The sequence below is a fragment of the Rosa chinensis genome, chromosome 3, assembly GCF_002994745.2.
Source record: "Rosa chinensis cultivar Old Blush chromosome 3, RchiOBHm-V2, whole genome shotgun sequence".
NCBI lineage: Eukaryota > Viridiplantae > Streptophyta > Magnoliopsida > Rosales > Rosaceae > Rosa > Rosa chinensis.
The window spans coordinates 22,910,603-22,929,132 of record NC_037090.1 but is presented as its reverse complement, the minus strand read 5'-3'; the positions used below and the strand labels follow the sequence as shown (position 1 = coordinate 22,929,132).

At 36.6% G+C, this 18,530-nt stretch overlaps 2 protein-coding genes across 2 annotated transcripts; both read right to left on the bottom strand.

Annotated features, from left to right (window-relative positions):
- Positions 1-3,450: 3,450 nt before the first annotated feature.
- LOC112191643 lies at positions 3,451-4,919 on the bottom strand. Its single transcript, XM_040516903.1, has 4 exons — positions 4,252-4,919; positions 3,998-4,139; positions 3,781-3,897; positions 3,451-3,675 (listed from the first exon to the last, which is right to left on the bottom strand). The coding sequence occupies exons 1-4, from the start codon at positions 4,382-4,384 to the stop codon at positions 3,630-3,632; spliced, it is 438 nt and encodes a 145-aa protein (XP_040372837.1). The 5' UTR covers positions 4,385-4,919; the 3' UTR covers positions 3,451-3,629.
- A 12,863-nt stretch (positions 4,920-17,782) lies between these two features.
- LOC112193512 (60S ribosomal protein L37a) lies at positions 17,783-18,307 on the bottom strand. Its single transcript, XM_024333686.2, has one exon. It carries the CDS (start codon positions 18,232-18,234, stop codon positions 17,956-17,958), a length of 279 nt encoding a protein of 92 aa, XP_024189454.1. The 5' UTR covers positions 18,235-18,307; the 3' UTR covers positions 17,783-17,955.
- Between the last annotated feature and the right edge of the window lie 223 nt (positions 18,308-18,530).

Genomic DNA, 18,530 nt, shown 5'->3' with positions numbered 1-18,530 from the left:
TTAATGGAAAGTTAACTCGAAAAGTTTCATTCAAATTTTTGCACCACTTCTCTAAAATATTAAAACTGACCTTGGTTATTGAATATTGACTCGAGAGGAGACTTTCTAAGTCGTCCTCTTCTTCTGATCATGTCATGCATGTCTGGTGGGTGGTGACTCATCGCAGCCCCCGGTTCAAAAACAGAATGGCCGACAAAGGACCGGTCACCTATCAATCGACGTTTTTGGGGGATTATAATTGTGGGAAATGAAGGACTTTCTGGAGCTTTCACGTTGGAAAATGGAAAAAATGATATATCACAAAGATCTGTGGTCTACATTTTCAGATCTTCCGTGATATAGGCAAGCACTTGAGCCTTTTTTATTATAGAATAGTGTATCATTATTATATGGGCTTTCTATGCATAATTATTATTTGAAAGTTGTTTGTACTTTGTAGCCCCAGATCCTCTCCTGACGTAACCATCCAATGGTCCATATTCTTTGTGTTTCTGATTTTAGAATAATACCTATTCAAATTTTTAACCCTACCCTCTCTCCTCTATTCTATTTTGATAGTCTTCCTCCCTCAATACTCTCCTTTTGGTCTGAATCACTCAATGACTCAATCAATCACCCTGCTAGGACTTCTGAGATATTATTTGCTGGAAAATTCTGGAAACCACCTGAGGTGGTTATCCACGTGGCCCTGATTACCGTTCATCTGTGGCTTTGAAGATGTGGAGCATATCAAGCCGTCCATTTTCTGTTACCCTGCAAAACATCGTTAACGTCAGTTTCTTGTGCTGACTGGGAAAAAAAAAAAAGAGAGAGAGAGGGTCCCCCTTAGAGGTAAAAATCGTATCAGGATCCGATATAGGCTGGGTTTGGGGGATATTTGTTCGCCCTTCTTGGCTGCATGGAGTGACTGCACCGTGGCTGTGGGTTGGGTTCGGAGTTGGATTAGGCTGGGATCAGAGTCGTGGCGTCGTCGTGGCTATTGGTGGACCGGATTCAATGGACGGTTGTCAGCGGTGCTGGGGGACGACTGCATCGAATCCTGATGCAGATCTACCAGTTGGTGTGAGGTGGGGAAAGGGACGATCGGTCGCTGGTTTGACTCCTAAGGAGGCGCGTTGGTGGTGGCGGAACGACGACGAGAGTGGGGCGGCGGAAATGGTGGTTGGGCGTCGGTGTGGATGCAGATGCGGCCTTTGGGCTGAGAGGGAGGGATACGAGCCCCTTGCGGCCTGGGCCTCTTGGGCTTGGATATAGTAGATGGGCCTGTTCTGGGTTGGAGTTCCCAATTTTTAATAAATTTCATTTGTTACCACAAAAGTTAATTGAAAAAAATAAGAATTATTTTTGCATTTCTGCTATTTTATTCGGTTGATCTAGGGGATCGGGGTCGAAACGTAGACTTTATCAATTTTGGACTGGAAGCCTAAAATAATGTAATTCTTTTATTTGATATATTTTTTATACAACGGTATTTAGGAGGGATAGAGTAGACCAAGTTGATCAAGACCAAAATGAGGACGAAAATAGCTGAAATTTTAACCATAGTCATTTCTTTTTATCATGATAACATCCAACGGTCAATTTTTATAAATTCTATTTCGTCCACCTTGTTGCTTATGAAAAGTATATTTTTCAATACAACTAATAAACAAGCTAAACATTAGTAGACATATAAGGATTTCGTTCGATCTAAACAATCGAAACTGAAAATCGATAAATTTGACATTACCCATCTATTTATAGTGTATTAATAGATATTGTGTAAAAAAATTAACCCGATCCACCATCATTTCGACATTAAATAAACCGGTCAACCCTTTAAACTCTTCTACTTCCCTAAGCGGAGCTAAACCATGAGGAGATAAACTTTCCGAAATTTTTATATTAGTTGATATATCACATACCCACGAGAGTGTGAGAGTTGACAGCTCGAAAATAGAAGTTGTGAATGAGTAGTTATGTGCATATATTAGTTTTAGGGTTTAGCGTTGACCACGTACATCGATACCCACATGACGACGAAAATAGTTGAAATTTTGACCATAACCATTTCTTGTTGTCATGATGACATCCAACGGTCGAATTTGATAGATTCTATTTCCTCTACCTTGTTGGTTATGGAAGGTATATTTTTCCTCATAACCAATAAACAAGTTATATCACATCAGTAGACATATAAGGATTTGGTGTAATCCATATAATCAAAATTGAAAATAGATAAATTTGAGACTACCCATGTGTTTATATCATATTAATAGGTATTGTGTAAAAAAACACAACCCGATTTGCCATCATTTCGACATCGAATAAAGAGGTCAACCCTTGATATACTTGTACTTCCCCAAGGGGAACCGAACCATGAGAAAATAAAATTCCTAAAATTTTTATATTAGTTGATAAAGCACATACCCACTAGAGTGTGAGAGTTGACAGCTAAAAAATAGAAGTTGCAAATGAGTGGTTATGTGCATATTAGTTTTAGGGTTTAGGGTTAATCATGTAGATCGAGACACAAATGACGACAAAAATAGTTGAAATTTTTATCCTAACCATTTCTTGTTGTCATGATGACATCCAACGGTCAAATTTGATAAATTATATTTCCTCCTTTTTGTTGGTCATGGAACGTATATTTTTACATATAACTAATAAACAAGTTATACCACATTAGTATGCATATAAGAATTCATATAATCGAAATTGGAATCGATAAAATGAACATCCCATGTATTTATAGCGTATAGCGCGACAAACGGGACTAATTTTCTCACTATTGTAATTAATATACATATTTATTTTTTCTTACCATAAGAAAATGGGAAAAAATCAGGAATGGTCACTGAGTTATGACATATTCGACACTTAACTCACTGTGTTTTAAACAATATCACTTAACTCACTCAATTTTGAAACCATCTGTCACATAACTCACTACCGTCTATTTAATCATTAAATAATTGATCAAGTGCAATATATTGAGGGATAATTTCATCCAATGAAGCTATTCCCACCATTTTGCTGAATCCCTCCAAATTTCATGTAAAAAGGAATAATCTTCCCTCCAAATTTTATTCCTCCTTCCCTCCAATCTTTCTTTCTTTTCCCCTCAAACTATAGTTTCTCACATGTTTCTCCTAAAATCATAAAAATCAAAAGAAACCCGATCTATAGGCCCTGACCTGTTTATCCTTGAACCATAAAAGTAAAAACAAAATCAAATTGCAGCTGCACTATTAAAACTAACATGGATTGAACTTGGCAATTTCAGTCTAATTTTTGAAGCTGTATCAAAATGACATTCAGTACATGCTAACAGTCTGGGTTACAAAATCATAATTCTAGCTGCATTGTTGGTAAGACCAGCTTCAACTGACAACAAAACTACAAGACAAGTCCAAAATAGAAATTAAGTTCACGGCTTCCAAATTTTCTTGTTGGAACCCTCTTTGGTCCTTGTTGGGCTCTTGCTTTAGTGCTTGTTCCTATCACAAGTTTAGGCTTAGGCTTATGTGCTATTGACTTGGTCTTGAATGGCATCCCTGTCTTAGGACATACAAACGTCCTAAACGTATGAGATGATCCGATAACAGTGGGCTGCAAAGAAGACTGAGGTAGAGGTGGTGATGAGATCATCGGTTGAGATGAAGCACTTGCAACAATTGAGGGTGTTGGTACCTACACATACCATACCACCATTATTAAGTAGAAATTAGCAACATTAATTATCTGAGATAAAACTTTGGATATTGAACATCATACATAAGTTAATTGATTATTAACATTTGCAGTTTGCTGCAATGATCCATAATGCATATCACTTTCAACTTGCACATCACTTTGAACATTTTCAGCTTGCTCCACATGGACACTCTGATCATCAGTTTCTGATGGTTGAACCTAAATTGTTTGATGCCCTAATTGACATTAATAAGATGCCCTATTACAAATAAAATATAAATTGCAGCCTCTATCATCAACGTTAACATAAAAGTCTTACCCCAGCTTGGGAATCATTGCCTTGTTGCTGTCTCCTTGAACAAGTCCTCTTATTATGGCCATCTTTTTTACAAACTTAACAAGTAAGGACTGATGGTAACTTCTTGACAACTTGGTTGTTCCAGGAGTTGGTGCTTGCTCACCTAATTATATGTGTACAAATGAAAATAGAATTTAATTAAAACAAATGCCTAAAATTAAATATAAACTGACTAAAACACTTGAAAAATAAAGCACTAGAATTAGATGCATTACCTGGTTCCTTGTTTCTTGATAGCTTAGGCCTTCCAGGTCCTCTAGTGTACCTTGGAGGTAAAATGGGCCTCTCAACAACCTCCCATTCATCAACACCAAGGATTGGGTTTATTGCAGGTTCATATGCAAGCATGTAGTTCTTTAGCGAAAAAGACTCATCCGCAAAGTCATCTAGTCTATAACCCTTGGAGAATATTGCAGCGATTGCATGTGGACATAGAAGTCCACTGAGTTCCCACCTCCTGCAGGTACATGACCTTGCTTGGAGATCAACATCATGCAAACTATTAACTCCTGATTGGCAAGCCACCCCTTTTCCTTGAACTTGAAACCTCAAATGCAAAGACTCTAGTGGGGTGTACTCATGGCTTCTATCTGCATTTTTTTCAGATTTTTTTCAATTCTAGGCCCAACTTTACTCTTCCATCTAGGACCTGCACACCTCCGATTTGCATGTCTTATCATTGAGTTTATTCTCATATCCTCCAACAATCCCAAAATTGGCATCTTCCTAGCTGGGAGAATCTTAGAGTTATAGCTCTCATAATGGTTGTTAAGTAGAATATCGCACTTGGGCTCAACCTTGAAGTGTGATCTGCTCCAATGCTCAGCGGGCTTGTCTTTCAAGAAATTCCAGGCTTTTGTGCACTTCGAATGAATGGAATCAAGATTCTTAATCCAATGGTTCTTTGTGGTTGATCTTGCAGGCGACCAAAACAAGTCCTTAAGCTCCTAACCAACATTTCCATCTCCTTTAAAGTTATTATATAAATGCCTCGCACAATGTCTGTGACTAGCATTAGGGAACAACTCCTTCACTGTAATAACCCGAAAATTAGTGTCAACTATAGAACACTATATTATTAACTATATTCGAAAAATCTTTGTTATTGAGCTCAAGACTCTCATCTATGTTATATTTTTTATTATGCATGTCATTTTAGTATTAATTATTGTAATTTTTTTTACCTTAAGAAAGCACTAAAGTTCTTTACTTATTACTTTGGGTAAATGTGCATATGGATATGTGTGTGTTACATACATACATATATATATATATACACACACACACATATAAATATATGTATATATATATATATTTAGCAAGTGGATTTATGCTTTCTTTCTTTTATTACTTTTTTTAATTTTATCTTATTATTTTAATCATTTAACTTAAATAGTAATTAGTCACTTACTTATTTTATGCTTAATTCTAGCCTATATAAACACATGATCTCTATCATATTTCCTACAAGCTTAAAAATCAAGTGCAAAACTGATTTGAAGCCTCCTTAGTTGTAGAGAAAACTCAAGATTCCCACACAAATCCTTCATCCTTTTTCTCTTTAGAAGCTCCCTTTGTTTTTCTTAAAGAAGTCCAAGCTTGAATTCAAGACCAAAATCTTCACCTCACCCCTGAGTTTCTTAAGTAAGTACATGAATACATTTTTATGTTCTTTTGTCTTTAAGATTTATCAAACTACATAATCAATGATAAGATGGAAAAGGATCTGCTTTACTGCAAACCAGTATTTTCGTATATAACAAAATCTTTTTTGTCAAAACTAATTACAGTATTAAATTCCTCATCAAAAGTTCTTCAATTTAGGCTTTTGAATCACTAAAAAAGGTTAAGAAATGAAGAAGTTATGGCTAATCAAAGTTTTCAACTTTTAAACTTGCTGGAAATCTCATACAGCCATCACAACTTCAAAAATTCATATCTCCCTCATTTCTTATCCATTTTCTACAAACTTTATATCAATTTGAAGGTTAGGACCTCTACTTCTGATCTGGAGAGTTTGAGAAGTAATGGTAAAATATACAGTACGTAATTACTTAGACATCAAAGGACAGTATCAAAAATATCGGTTTCTGCACTGTTATGGTTCTTCACCATTTCTGGACCATATCACTCTGATCTGGACTACATGACTTATTCCATTGGATTCCTTGTGAAAAACTCTTTGAAATAGTGTACTCAATTGACTAATTCGGACTTGTGATGGACAATATAACACATCTTGAAGTTTGGTGACTCTAATCGGAGAAACATGAACATGGTTGATGAACTTCAATGGATTTGGACATAAGGACTGAAATACTAACTATAATATAATTTTGTTAAATTGTTTATAGTTACTTATTTAATGCTTGTGCTTTATTATTACCTATTTTACTTGATTTCAATTATGTATAAGCTTCTTTTTAATGTTTATACTAACTATAATTTAATTTTGTTAAATTGTTTATAGTTACTTATTTAATGCTTGTGCTTTATTATTACCTATTTTACTTGATTTCAATTATGTACAAACTTCTTTTTAATTATGTTGTTTGCTAGTGAATTTATTTATTTGTGATATACAATGATATTATACATGTTTCATATGAGATTATTCCCAAGTATATGTATCTATATGTGTGTGTACACATACATATATTACGATCTATAATTTATAAGGATTGTATGCTGTGGATTTGATTATGTCTGAAAAGTAAAATTGTGAAGCCGGGTGATTACAACAACCCCGTGCTTAAGTGAATTACTGGTAAATGTGTTTTGGTGCTTCGTGATGCTTCGTGGTTGTGCTTCGTGGTTATGCTTCGTGGTTGTGCTTCGTGGTTTTCCCGTGCTTTGGTATTATGGACCCTAGCACGTGGATTTATGATTTGATACTAGTCAACCTGGTTTTCCCGTGTTTTGGTATTATGGACCCTAACACGTGGATTTATGATTTATTACCAGTTAATCTGAAAATTCACTAAAAAGAGAAGTGTACTTGTGTTATTTTGATCAAATATCTATCTATGATATATTTTGAATATGTGAAGGTGTTTGTGAAAAGAAAATCAAGCATGTGTTGCTTTAATGTTATTTCACATATTAATGTTGCAATATTTGTTGGTTGTGATCAAGCATGTGTTGCTCAAATGTTATTTCACATATTAATGCTGCAATATTTGTTGATTGTTTACTTGAGTTATAAGAATTGTAACATAATAAATCAACAGTTCTTTCTTGTTTACTCACGAGCTGTCAAAAGCTTACCGGGTTTTGTGTTGTTGCAATTCCCGGTACACTATTCAAATTGTGTAGCGGGTAATCTCACAGGTCAGGAGAATCAGGGCAGTGATCGTGCGGTTTAGAGTATTAGTATTGGATTTATAGCATTTGTTTTGTGAGGAGAATTATACTCATTTGAGTTTTACAATTTGATTTGGTGAGAGTGTGTTGTAATAAGTAGCTTGAGGATTTGGTTTATGTAATATTAAGAGGTGTATGGAGTGGTTGTTTCTGAGAGAAAAATTCAGAACGTTATTTGTATTGTTATTAGTCATGTTCCGGGTTTGAAAATTCGGGGTGTGACATTCACAGCCTCCAATATCCCTTTTTGCTTGTCACTCATAAACACATAGGAGTAGTCATTTACGAGGCACAAATCATCTTTGAGAAACTTGAAGAACCATGTCCATGCTTCCCTTGTTTCTTTCTTAACGACAGCCCATGCTATAGGGTACATGCCATTGTTCCCGTCTATGCCAACAGCTGTCAGTAATTGCCCTTTGTGCACGGTCTTCAAATGGCATCCATCAATACCAATTATTGGTCTGCAGCCTTCTGTCCATCCCTTCTTCATAGCACCAAAGCATATGTATATTCTTTTGAACCTTCTAACATTTTCACCCTCTACATCTCCTTCAATCCACACTGAAGTGTTAGGGTTTGTCTTCTTTAGAACTGCTGCATAGGACTCTAACAGATTGTATTGATCCTCAACTGTACCTTCTGCAATTCTTGCTGCCCTTTTTTTAGCCCTGTAACACATCTAGTAACCGGGTGTCATACCATAATCTCTTTGCACAGCAGCTTGTATGCCCTCCCTTGACCAATTCTTATCTACCATGAAAGAATAGATGTAACCTTTAGCAATAAATGGAGCATTGCAATGATAGTTCTTTCCGGTCAACTCACTGCATTTGTGCTCCATGTTTATTGTCTTTATGTAGAATGTAGGTGAAACTTTACCATTAACAGAAGCCCAAATCCTAAATGGACAGCCTTCACTTGTTATGCACACCACCTCCACCCTTTTCCTATCATTGGTTTTAAATGTGAGCAATTTTTTTGTCTGTACTGAGAACACCCTAACAACATCCTTGAACACATCTGAATTTGGAAATGACATGCCAAGCTCAAATTGAGGATTCTTCATGTCTTCTTTTTGGAACTCTCTCTCCATTTGGACCACCTTTTCTTCTTTTTCCTTTGCCCACTTTGAATTCTTTCTTCTTCATCCTCAGTTGCTGTTGAATCAGTTCCACTATCAAACTTCTCAGAATCTTCACCTTCTCCATCCGAAATGTCACCCGCAAATCCAATTTCATTGAACTCATGACTAGCATCAGGGTCACCATCGACATTGGCCTTAAACAGAAACTCATCATCATTATCATCAAGGTCGTAGTCACTATCTACTAAATCTTCAAAATTCGGATCATCACTATCAGATGTTTCAGGTTCTTCTTGAATGCCTTCTGCTTAAGCAAAACTTTTTCCCCCCATAAATCTGGTTTCATATGGTCTGGATTTCTTCTTCATCTTGCATACTTTTTGCTTCATTCTACCTTACAGGGAAATTTTTGATTCGAATATGATGAACCAATTACCGGTGGCTTCTAAATTATTATGGAGGCTAGCAGTTTGCAATATATTTTGGTGCATTTGGACTGAACGGAACAAAATAAGGTTTGATGGCAGGGTTTTTGAATTCCGGAGATTTAAACAGTTCTTCATTAGTTCTTTTAAGGAATCGGCGATGTGCTACTTTGCTCCTTGTGGTCGTATTGGTACTGTAGCCCCGGTTTATTCTTTGCTGGGAGTTTCTCCACTTAGAGCGCGGGCCCCAAAGTTTACCCCTGTGGTTTGGGAGTCTCCGCCTCCGGGTTGGATCAAGGCGAACACAGATGGGTCTTTTTCAGATCCTGCTAGAGCTGGCTTTGGCGGAGTATTTAGGGATTCAGATGGTCTCTTCCTGGGAGGATTTTCTTATAATGTTGCTGTCCCAAGTGCTATTGATGTTGAGGTTCTGGCAGTTATTGAAGCAGTTGAGGTGGCAATGGTTAGACGTTGGACTCATGTTTGGTTGGAAACTGATTTTGCTTTGGTGGTGCGTTACTTCAATAAACCTGATCTGATTCCTTGGAGATGGCGTATCCCTTGGATGAACTGTTTATACAAGATCAGCCATTTTACCTTTCGGATATCGCATATATTCAGAGAAGGAAATGCATTGGCAGATAAATTTGCTCGCTATGGTGCTTTGAATATGGGGGCAGTTTGGTGGAGGCAACTCCCTACATCCTTTCTCTTAGAGAATGCTAGAGACTTGGCTTCTAGAGTTACTTTTCGCTTCTCTTAGTGCAGGCTTGTTCTTATTTATTTGTTCTGTTACACTATTAGGTCTTGGTTTCTTAATTGTTATGTTCTTATTTTGCACTGCGTGGGGTCTGTCTATCCATCCAGGGAGGTTTTGGTCTAGTCCCCCTCCCATGTTTGTATCTTTTTTCATTTTAATAAATTTCTGGCAAGGGACGGGCGGTGGGCTCCCGGTTGTTGCGGTCTCCTTCGGGGTTGTGTGGGTGCTAGTCTCCCCTTTCAGACTGCTTCAGAGGAGCTAATATCACCTAATCCTTGCTAGTTTAAAAAAAAAAGTCTCTTTCTATTTTCAGCCACTAGATTATCACCTGCAATTGTCTCACTAGCCTTGACATTTATAAACTAGTCTGTCAAGTGAGTAACCACATCCTTCTTATTCTTTGGCCTACCTCCCTTGTTTCTCTTTCCACTTGCCTTACTTGAAACCTTTGCCCCATGTAAAGTTGTCACAGCAAGATCACCATCAATCACTTCTTCCAAGTCTTCTACCACATTGCCAATATACTTTTGGTGATCAACTTCTTTAGGAGAACCCCCACCCTCATCCTCTAACTCAACTTCCTTTTTTTTTCTTACACCTCCCCCAACAATGTAAATCTGCAATATCCGATTACTTGGCATAAACTTCAACATATCTAACACATCTTTGTCTTCACATATTGGTAACCAACCTTCTCCCTGAATACTTCCAGGTAACAAAAACCAATACATAATTGGGGTTCTCCATAACCCAAGTCTTCAGCATAGATATTCAAATTTGGCCAGGAAATCTTATCAGGATCTAATCTATCAACATACACTACCTCACCTCCCTTGTACTGCCTACTACCACTACCCAACCTATAGAACCTGCCTCCATGATGAATCTTCATTGAGAACCAATCTGGATCTGCAAAGAAATAACAAAACTTTTGTTAAGATACACGATCTCAAAGAAATAGAGACTAACCAGATTGCTATTTGTTAAGAAAACCACACCTAAAAATTGATTGACATCACTCAAACCTAAATGAAATCCCAGCAATAAACTAATCAGGCAATAAAATACCAAAAAGAAACTACAGATATAATTAAAAGCCAGTTGGTTGATTTGCATAAGCAAGCACTAAATTGAGTTCTACCAAATAAAATCAATGACTAATACTGGAATATGTGTTTGTGGTCATGATTTCCCACTCACTGTGACTTTGAAAATCGATGTTCATCATCTTTTTTTTTTTTTTTTTTCGCCAAGAAAACCAACAAGAAGGACTAAAAAGCACCAAACAAACAAAGCAAAACAACTTGAGAACAGTATGATTTGCAATAGCCGACAAGAAGAATGAGACCTCCGCACCACTGCAGAGTAGCCGATCAACCAAATCCGACAAAATTGAAAGTGCAAAGGAAGGACCCATATCTAATTCGATTTTCCAACCATCAGATTTCCAGAGGTTAATGCAAACATCACCTTCACCACATCGAACCAAATCTGCCAAGAAACGGAGACGAGATCCTAGCAAAACTACCCAAGACGGTAGACGGAAAGAAAACGGAAAAAAAACAAACCGAAAAAGAGATACAAAAACCCTCTAGAAGATTAGTCACTCCCCCAACTCTCAAACCAGAGATCCAGATCGGAAAACGATCTAGATCTGGCAAGAGAGGGGGGAGGAGAAGGAAAACTAGTCGGTTGGGTTTTGTAGAGAGAAGGCAGAGTTGGATTAAGGGACAAAAACAAAACTACAAAACTGAATCTTAAAGAAATCAATAAAGTAGTTCATAAGAAGACTAAATCTTCTCCTTCTTTCCCTTTTTCTTTCTTCCACCGACTCCTTTCTCACCTTTGTCCTCTTGTTTCTTTGACTCTTAAGCAATAAAGCAATCAGATATTCAGATAACTCTGCTTTTCCAACAAAGATAGAGACAGAGAAAAGAATAAAGTAAAGACAATTGATTCTCTGTTTTTACTTTTTACTGGTGCAGCAACAGTAATCACAAAAGAACCTCACAGAGGTGTTGACGACCTCACCTAGAGAGGAACCCCTAACCCCAATCCCAAATTCCATCCTCTTAAGACACTAACCCCGATCCCAATTTCAATTTCAATAATTTTAAAACCCTAACTCCAGATGATTCACTTACCATGCCTTGTTGGTGGCTCCCCATCCAGTCTAAAATATCTCGACATTTTTGGCGAATCTGACATAGTTGCTCGATCAAAGTTTTCAGATTGTCTTCTCTTCCTCTCACTCCTACTCTCGTCTCTCTCTAGTTCTTCCCCTTTTTGTTTGTGATTTCAATCACAGAAAGTCGAGGTTTAACTCAAACTCAACTAAATGATATTTGCACCTTCAATTGGACGAAAATGACCCTTCCAGTTCAAATATTTAACGGCATAATAAACATCGTTACACGGTAGTGAGTTATGTGACAGACGGTTTCAAAATTGAGTGAGTTAAGTGATATTGTTGAAAACACAGTGAGTTAAGAGTCGAATATGTCATAACTCAGTGACCATTCCTGATTTTTCCCCTAAGAAAATTACAAATCTAGTGTTCATTATAAATAAAATTTAAGTACGAACCTGAACATTGCATTCTTTTTCTTTCTTTTTTTTCTGAAAATTTATTATAAATAAATTGCAGTATTGTATAAAAAAAATTAACTTGATCCGCCGTTATTTCGACATGAAATAAACCGGTCAGCTCTTTAAAAGCTTCTACTTCCCTAAGGGGAGCTGAACCACGAGAACATAAACTTCTCGAAATTTTTACATTAGTTGATATAGCTCATACCCACGGGAGTGTGAGAGCTAACATATCGAAAAAATAAGTTGTGAATGAGCGGTTATGAGCATATTAGTTTTTTGTGGTATTTAGGGTTTAGGGTTGACTAAATAGATCGAGACCTAAACGATGACGAAAATAGCTGAATTTTTTACCATAATCATTTATTTTTATCATGATAACATCCAACAGTCAATTTTGATAAATTTTATTTCCTCCACCTTGTTGCTTATGGAAGGTATATTTTTCAATATAACTAACAAATAAGTTAAACAACATTAGTAGGCATATAAGGATTTCGTGCGATCTAAACAATCGAAACTGAAAATCGATAAATTTGACATTAACCATCTATTTATAGCGTATTAGTAGGTATTGTGTAAAAAAATTAACCTGATCCACCATCATTTAGATGTCAAATAAAGCGGTCAACCACTTATGCACTTATAACTCCCTAAGGGGAGCTTAACCACGAGTATATAAACTTTCTGAAATTTGTATATTAGTTGATATAGGTCATAGCCACGAGAGTGTGAGAGCTGACATATCGAAAAAAGAAGTTGCGAGTGAGCGGTTATGAGCATATTAGTCTTATATGGTATTTAGGGTTTATGATTGACCTAGTAGATCAAGACCCAAACAACTTCGAAAATAGCTGAAATTTTGACCATAATTATATCTCGTTATCATGATGACATCCAACGGTCGATTTTGATAAACTCTATTTCCTCCACATTGTTCCTCATGGAATGTATATTTTTCAATACAACTAATAAACAAGTTAAACAGCATTAATAGCATATAAGGATTTCCTTCGATCTAAACAATCGAAATTGGGAATCGATAAATTTTTACACTGGTTGATATAGCTTATACTCACGAGAGTGTAGAACTAACAAATTGAAAAAAGAAGATGCGAATGATCGGTTATGAGCATATTAGTTTTATGTGGTACTTAGGGTTTAGGGTTGACCTAATAGATCAAGACCCAAACGACGAGGAAAATGGTTGAAATTTTGACCATTACCATTTCTTCTTATCATGATAACATCCAACGGTCGATTTTGATAAATTATATTTCCTCCACCTTGATGCTCGTGGAAGGTATACTTTTTCATATAACTAATAAACAAGTTAGACCATATTAGTAGTCATATAAGGAATTTATACGATTCAAAAAATTAAAATTGAAAATCGATAAATTTGACATTACCTATCTATATGTAGCATGTTAATAGGTACAGTGTAAAAAAAATTAACCCGATTCGCCGTCATTTTGACATAAAAAAAAAGGAGGTCAACCCTTTGTACATTTGTAGTTTCCTAAGGGGAGTTCAATCACTAGGAGATAAACTTCCCAAAATTTTTACACTAGTTGATATAGCTCATACTCACGAGAGTGTAGAACTAACGAATTGAAAAAAGAAGATGAGAATGATCGGTTATGAGTATATTAGTTTTATGTGGTACTTAGGGTTTATGGTTGACCTAGTAGATCAAGACCCAAACGATGAGGAAAATGGTTGAAATTTTGACTATAAACATTTCTTTTTATCATGATAACATCAAACGGTCAATTTTGATAAATTTTACTTCCTTCACCTTGGTGCTCGTGGAAGGTATACCTTTTCATATAACTAATAAAAAAGTTAGTCCATATTAGTAGGCATATAAAGATTTTATGCGATTCAAAAAATTAAAATTGAAAATCGATAAATTTGACATTACCTATCTATATGTAACATGTTAATAGGTACAGTGTGAAAAAATTAACTCCATCCGCCACCACTTTGACATAAAAAAAACGTTCAACCCTTTGTACACTTATACTTTCCTAAGGAGAGCTCAATCACTAGGAGATAAACTTCCCAAAATTTTTACACTAGTTGATATAGCTCATACTCATGAGAATGTAGAACTAACAGATTGAAAAAGGAAGATGCGAATGATCGGTTATGAGCATATTAGTTTTATGTAGTACTTAGGGTTTAGGGTTGACCTAGTAGATCAAGACCCAAACGTCGAGAAAAATGGTTGAAATTTTGACCATAACCATTTCTTCTTATCATGATAACAGCCAACGGTCGATCTTGATAAATTCTATTTCCTCCACCTTGGTGCTCATGAAAGGTATACTTTCATATAACTAATAAATAAGTTAATCCATATTAGTAGGCATATAAGGATTTTATGTGATTCAAAAAATTAAAATTGAAAATCGATAAATTTGACATTACCTATCTATATGTAGCATATTAATAGGTACAGTGTTAAAAAATCAACTTGGTCCGCCGCCACTTTGACATAAAAAAAAGCGTTCAACCCTTTATACACTTATACTTTCTTATGGAGAGCTCAATCACTAGGAGATAAACTTCCCGAAATTTTTGCATTGGTTGATATAGATCATAATCATGAGAATGTAGATGTGACAGATCGAAAAAGGAAGATGCAAATGACCGGTTATGAGCATATTAGTTTTATGTGGTACTTAGGGTTTAGGGTTGACCTAGAACCAAATGACAAGAAAAATGGTTGAAATTTTGACCATAACTATTTCTTCTTATCATGAAAACATCCAACGGTCAATTTTAATAAATTTTATTTTCCCCACTTTTTTGCTCATGGAAGATACATTTTTCGATATAATCAATAAACAAGTTAGATCACATTAATATGAATAAAAAATTATGTGCAATTAATATAATCGAAATTGGAAATCGAAAAGACTGAGACAACCCATGTATTTGTAGTGTATTAATAAATATTGTGTAAAAAAAATTGGAGTTTGGGGTTTATAATATTGTGTAATAAAGTATGCTATAGGACAAGTTCGTGGAATTTTTCAGAGATTTTTTTGGACACTCGAGTTATGAGCCCTAGAAATTATATCGAACCAATGTGAGATCATTTGGACGTTATATTACGATCTCGGTAATTAAATGGTCCTAGGAATTATTTTTTGAAATTTTTTACAAGGTAGAATCTTTAATTTGAAGGGTTTGATAATAAAGTACACGACACAACAAGTTTGTAAGAATTTTTGAGAATTTTTTAGACGCTGGAGCTATTTATGATGATTTTCTGAAGTTTTGAATTTTGAAAATTATTTAATGGAAAAAGAAAAGGGAAGCGGTGCAATCTGGGCAGTTTAAATTCTACACGGCTTGATCTTGACCGTTGGATTACACTTAAAATTTTGGTTATAAAAGGCCAAGGGCGGATCTGTCGAGCCTAGAAGTTTCCAGGCTTCCAACCTGAGACGAGAACATGACTCGGCCCTTATATTCGCCGTCCGGCCACCGCACGACGTCACATTGGTTCCATTTTCTTCGTCTTGCCGTCGCCATCACGCCACTGTTCCTTTTTTAATCATTCGTCGACTGCAGAGAGATAATAGAAGGCTGGAAACTCCTGCTGCTCCGACGGTTTCTGGGTAAATTCTGGCGGTTCCGGCGACAGATTGACCTGCATGTTGTATGAAAATCAATCATCTGCACGTTTGTGTATTTAGTTTTTGAATTCGATCAAGTGTTGATTAATCGTGTTTTTGGTGTTCTGGCTTCTTTGAATCTTCATTGACCTCCAAAAGTACAATCTGAGGTTTTGCCGAGCATCGATCAATGTTTCTCTCTCTCTCTCTCTCTCTCTCCCCCTCCCTTCTGTATCTCTTTCTCTTTACGTGTTTCAAATTCGATTGCGGGTCAAATATTGAATAGGAAATTGAATTTGGTGTGAAAATTCAAGATCAGAGTGATCGAGTCGGTCAAATCCGGGCTCAATTCTGCAGCTGACGGTGAAAATGAGTATGGAAGAATGGAGAGATAATGGTTAATTGGTTATACTGACGGTGAAGAGCATGGTGATGAACACTACAAGAAAATAAAGCAAACCCAACTGGGTCTATGCAAAAGAATAGAGATTTTGATTTAGTGTATACAGTAATTTCATGAAATAAAAAAACCAAGAAGACCAAAGAAGCTTAATGAGTACAAAAAGCCATCAAATTATAAAAGGCACCCCAGAAACCACATTCTTGGTCTTCAGGTTTGCTGGGTCTCGAAAATGCAGCATCATATTCTCCAAGTAAACAAAACCCACACGTCCCTAAAACCTCTACAGAGCATTTCGATAATCAACAATCTTCAAAACCCAAGAGTCAGAACTCCAAAATGGATTCAGATGATCCGCGCTCAAGCGGCGAAGCAAAAAAGAAAAAATAGATGAAGATTCAAGATCAGGTCGACGTTTGGGTCTTCTAAACATCCCTCGTGCTTGGCATGTGCTACAGCCTGCAGCTGCAGTAAAAGGAGTTTTACTGGAGCTGACTTTTTTGAGTCAAGCGTTAGACAAACGCCACGTGCTATGCACGCGCTGATAATCCCCCAGTTGGATACCCACCTCGGGTGGTCAGCAGAAGCTCTCTTATTTGCTCATTAACTTGGTCTTTCTTATCGATCCTCCCCATTCAATTATTTGGTCAAGATTTTTGAGTTATGTGTGTCACTGCTCATTTTAATGCTCCATTTTCTGATGACCCAAAGGACACAGCTAGACCCTTTCATCACCTGGTCTCGGTGTACTCTTTGTTGTATTGTACCACTTGAACGGGCCTGATAAGAAGTAAAGTGCAGAACAGATTGTTTAGTAAACAAGCCAGTATGAACCAACACCAACCATGCTCGACAAGGGGAGAGAGGAAAAAAAGATTGGTATGTATAGTCGAACACTTTTTCATCCTACCATTAATCAGCCATAAAATGGGTTTAGGATGCCGTTTAAACTACAAATGAGCCATTTTAAACCACAAGAATCAGTTATCCAGAAATGAATTGCATCACAACTTGCAGAAACTGATGTTCAATTATATTGATAGTTTGGTTACATTGGTTCCAACAAGGGCAGCAACAACCTATTTTACATCACCATAAAAGTACCTTTGGGCATGTTCATCTAATTTAAGATATCAAAAGCCTCATACTAACTCAATGCAGAGTAATCAAACAAGAAGTCTTAGGAGGTGTCATTCAAGGGAAATCTAGCGAACCTAAAAATAACTTGCTATTCATTCTTCACCAGACTGCAAATCACATGAACATACCAATTTACATATATATTGAGGACATAAAACTCATCTTAGAGTTCTTCAATTTTGTTTGCTTGCAAAAAGAAAGAAAGAAAGAAAGAAGCTGGATTCTCTTTAGAAAGTGTTTTGACCAAATTGCATCAGAGTTTTTTTTTTTTTTTTCTTTCAAAGGCAGTAAAACAGAAATTGAGTCATTGATTAATAATTCCATTGCACTAGCAACCGAATAACTTCCACGACAGCGAAATAATAATAATCTCTGATTAAAGATGCTACCACAAGTCAACAATGACATCCATAGTTCTTGAAAATAAAATAGCAAGTAATATGAGAAGAATTTCTCAAAACTGTTTGAAAGCCTACAAAAAGCTGAAATTGCCCGACACACAGAAGAGTACACCAACAGCAGCTTAACTCTCAGTTTGCTCCCTCAGCCTCCTGATGGTGCTTCTAACTGTAACGGCTGCAGCAGTGTTCAAAGTATAGGCACCACCAGCCTTCACTTTGCCACAGTCCTTGCATCCCCAAATGCCAACAGCCTTCCTCTTCACAGCGTACTTGCCGCAGAATTCACAGAAATACTTGCTGTGCTGACTGACTTCCATCTTCTTAATCTGCTTACGCAGACTGGCACCATAACGGGTACCATATTTCCCAACGATTCCAGCCTTCTTCGTTCTCTTAGTCATGGTTGGGGATAGGAGAAGGTCGCTGGCTCTGAAAGTGGAGAAGCGGCTGCTACTGACTTCTCTGAGCAATAGGAGGACATCAGAGTTTTCTTGATTTCCCACAAATAGCATATTTCATGTTTAATGTTTGGGTTGATCATTGCCATCATGAAACAGTGCTTAGAAGCTAAAACAGGCTTTTGAATAAGGAAAACCGGAGGTTGCTGTAAAACACGTTTCAGAATGATGATATGTGCACTTTGTGCTGCTGGAAAAGCCGATGTGGCAATGGAATTTGACAAGGAAATGGTACAGAA

Coding starts and splice junctions, on each gene's coding strand:
- LOC112191643 (XM_040516903.1), bottom strand. CDS start 4,384: ATGCTTGCATATGAACCTGCAATAAACCCAATCCTTGGTGTTGATGAA. Junction 4,140..4,251: donor ATCAAGAAACAAGGAACCAG/GTAATGCATCTA, acceptor ACATATAATTAG/GTGAGCAAGCACCAACTCCT. Junction 3,676..3,780: donor CATTGCAGCAAACTGCAAAT/GTTAATAATCAA, acceptor TGGTATGTGTAG/GTACCAACACCCTCAATTGT.
- LOC112193512 (XM_024333686.2), bottom strand. CDS start 18,234: ATGACTAAGAGAACGAAGAAGGCTGGAATCGTTGGGAAATATGGTACC.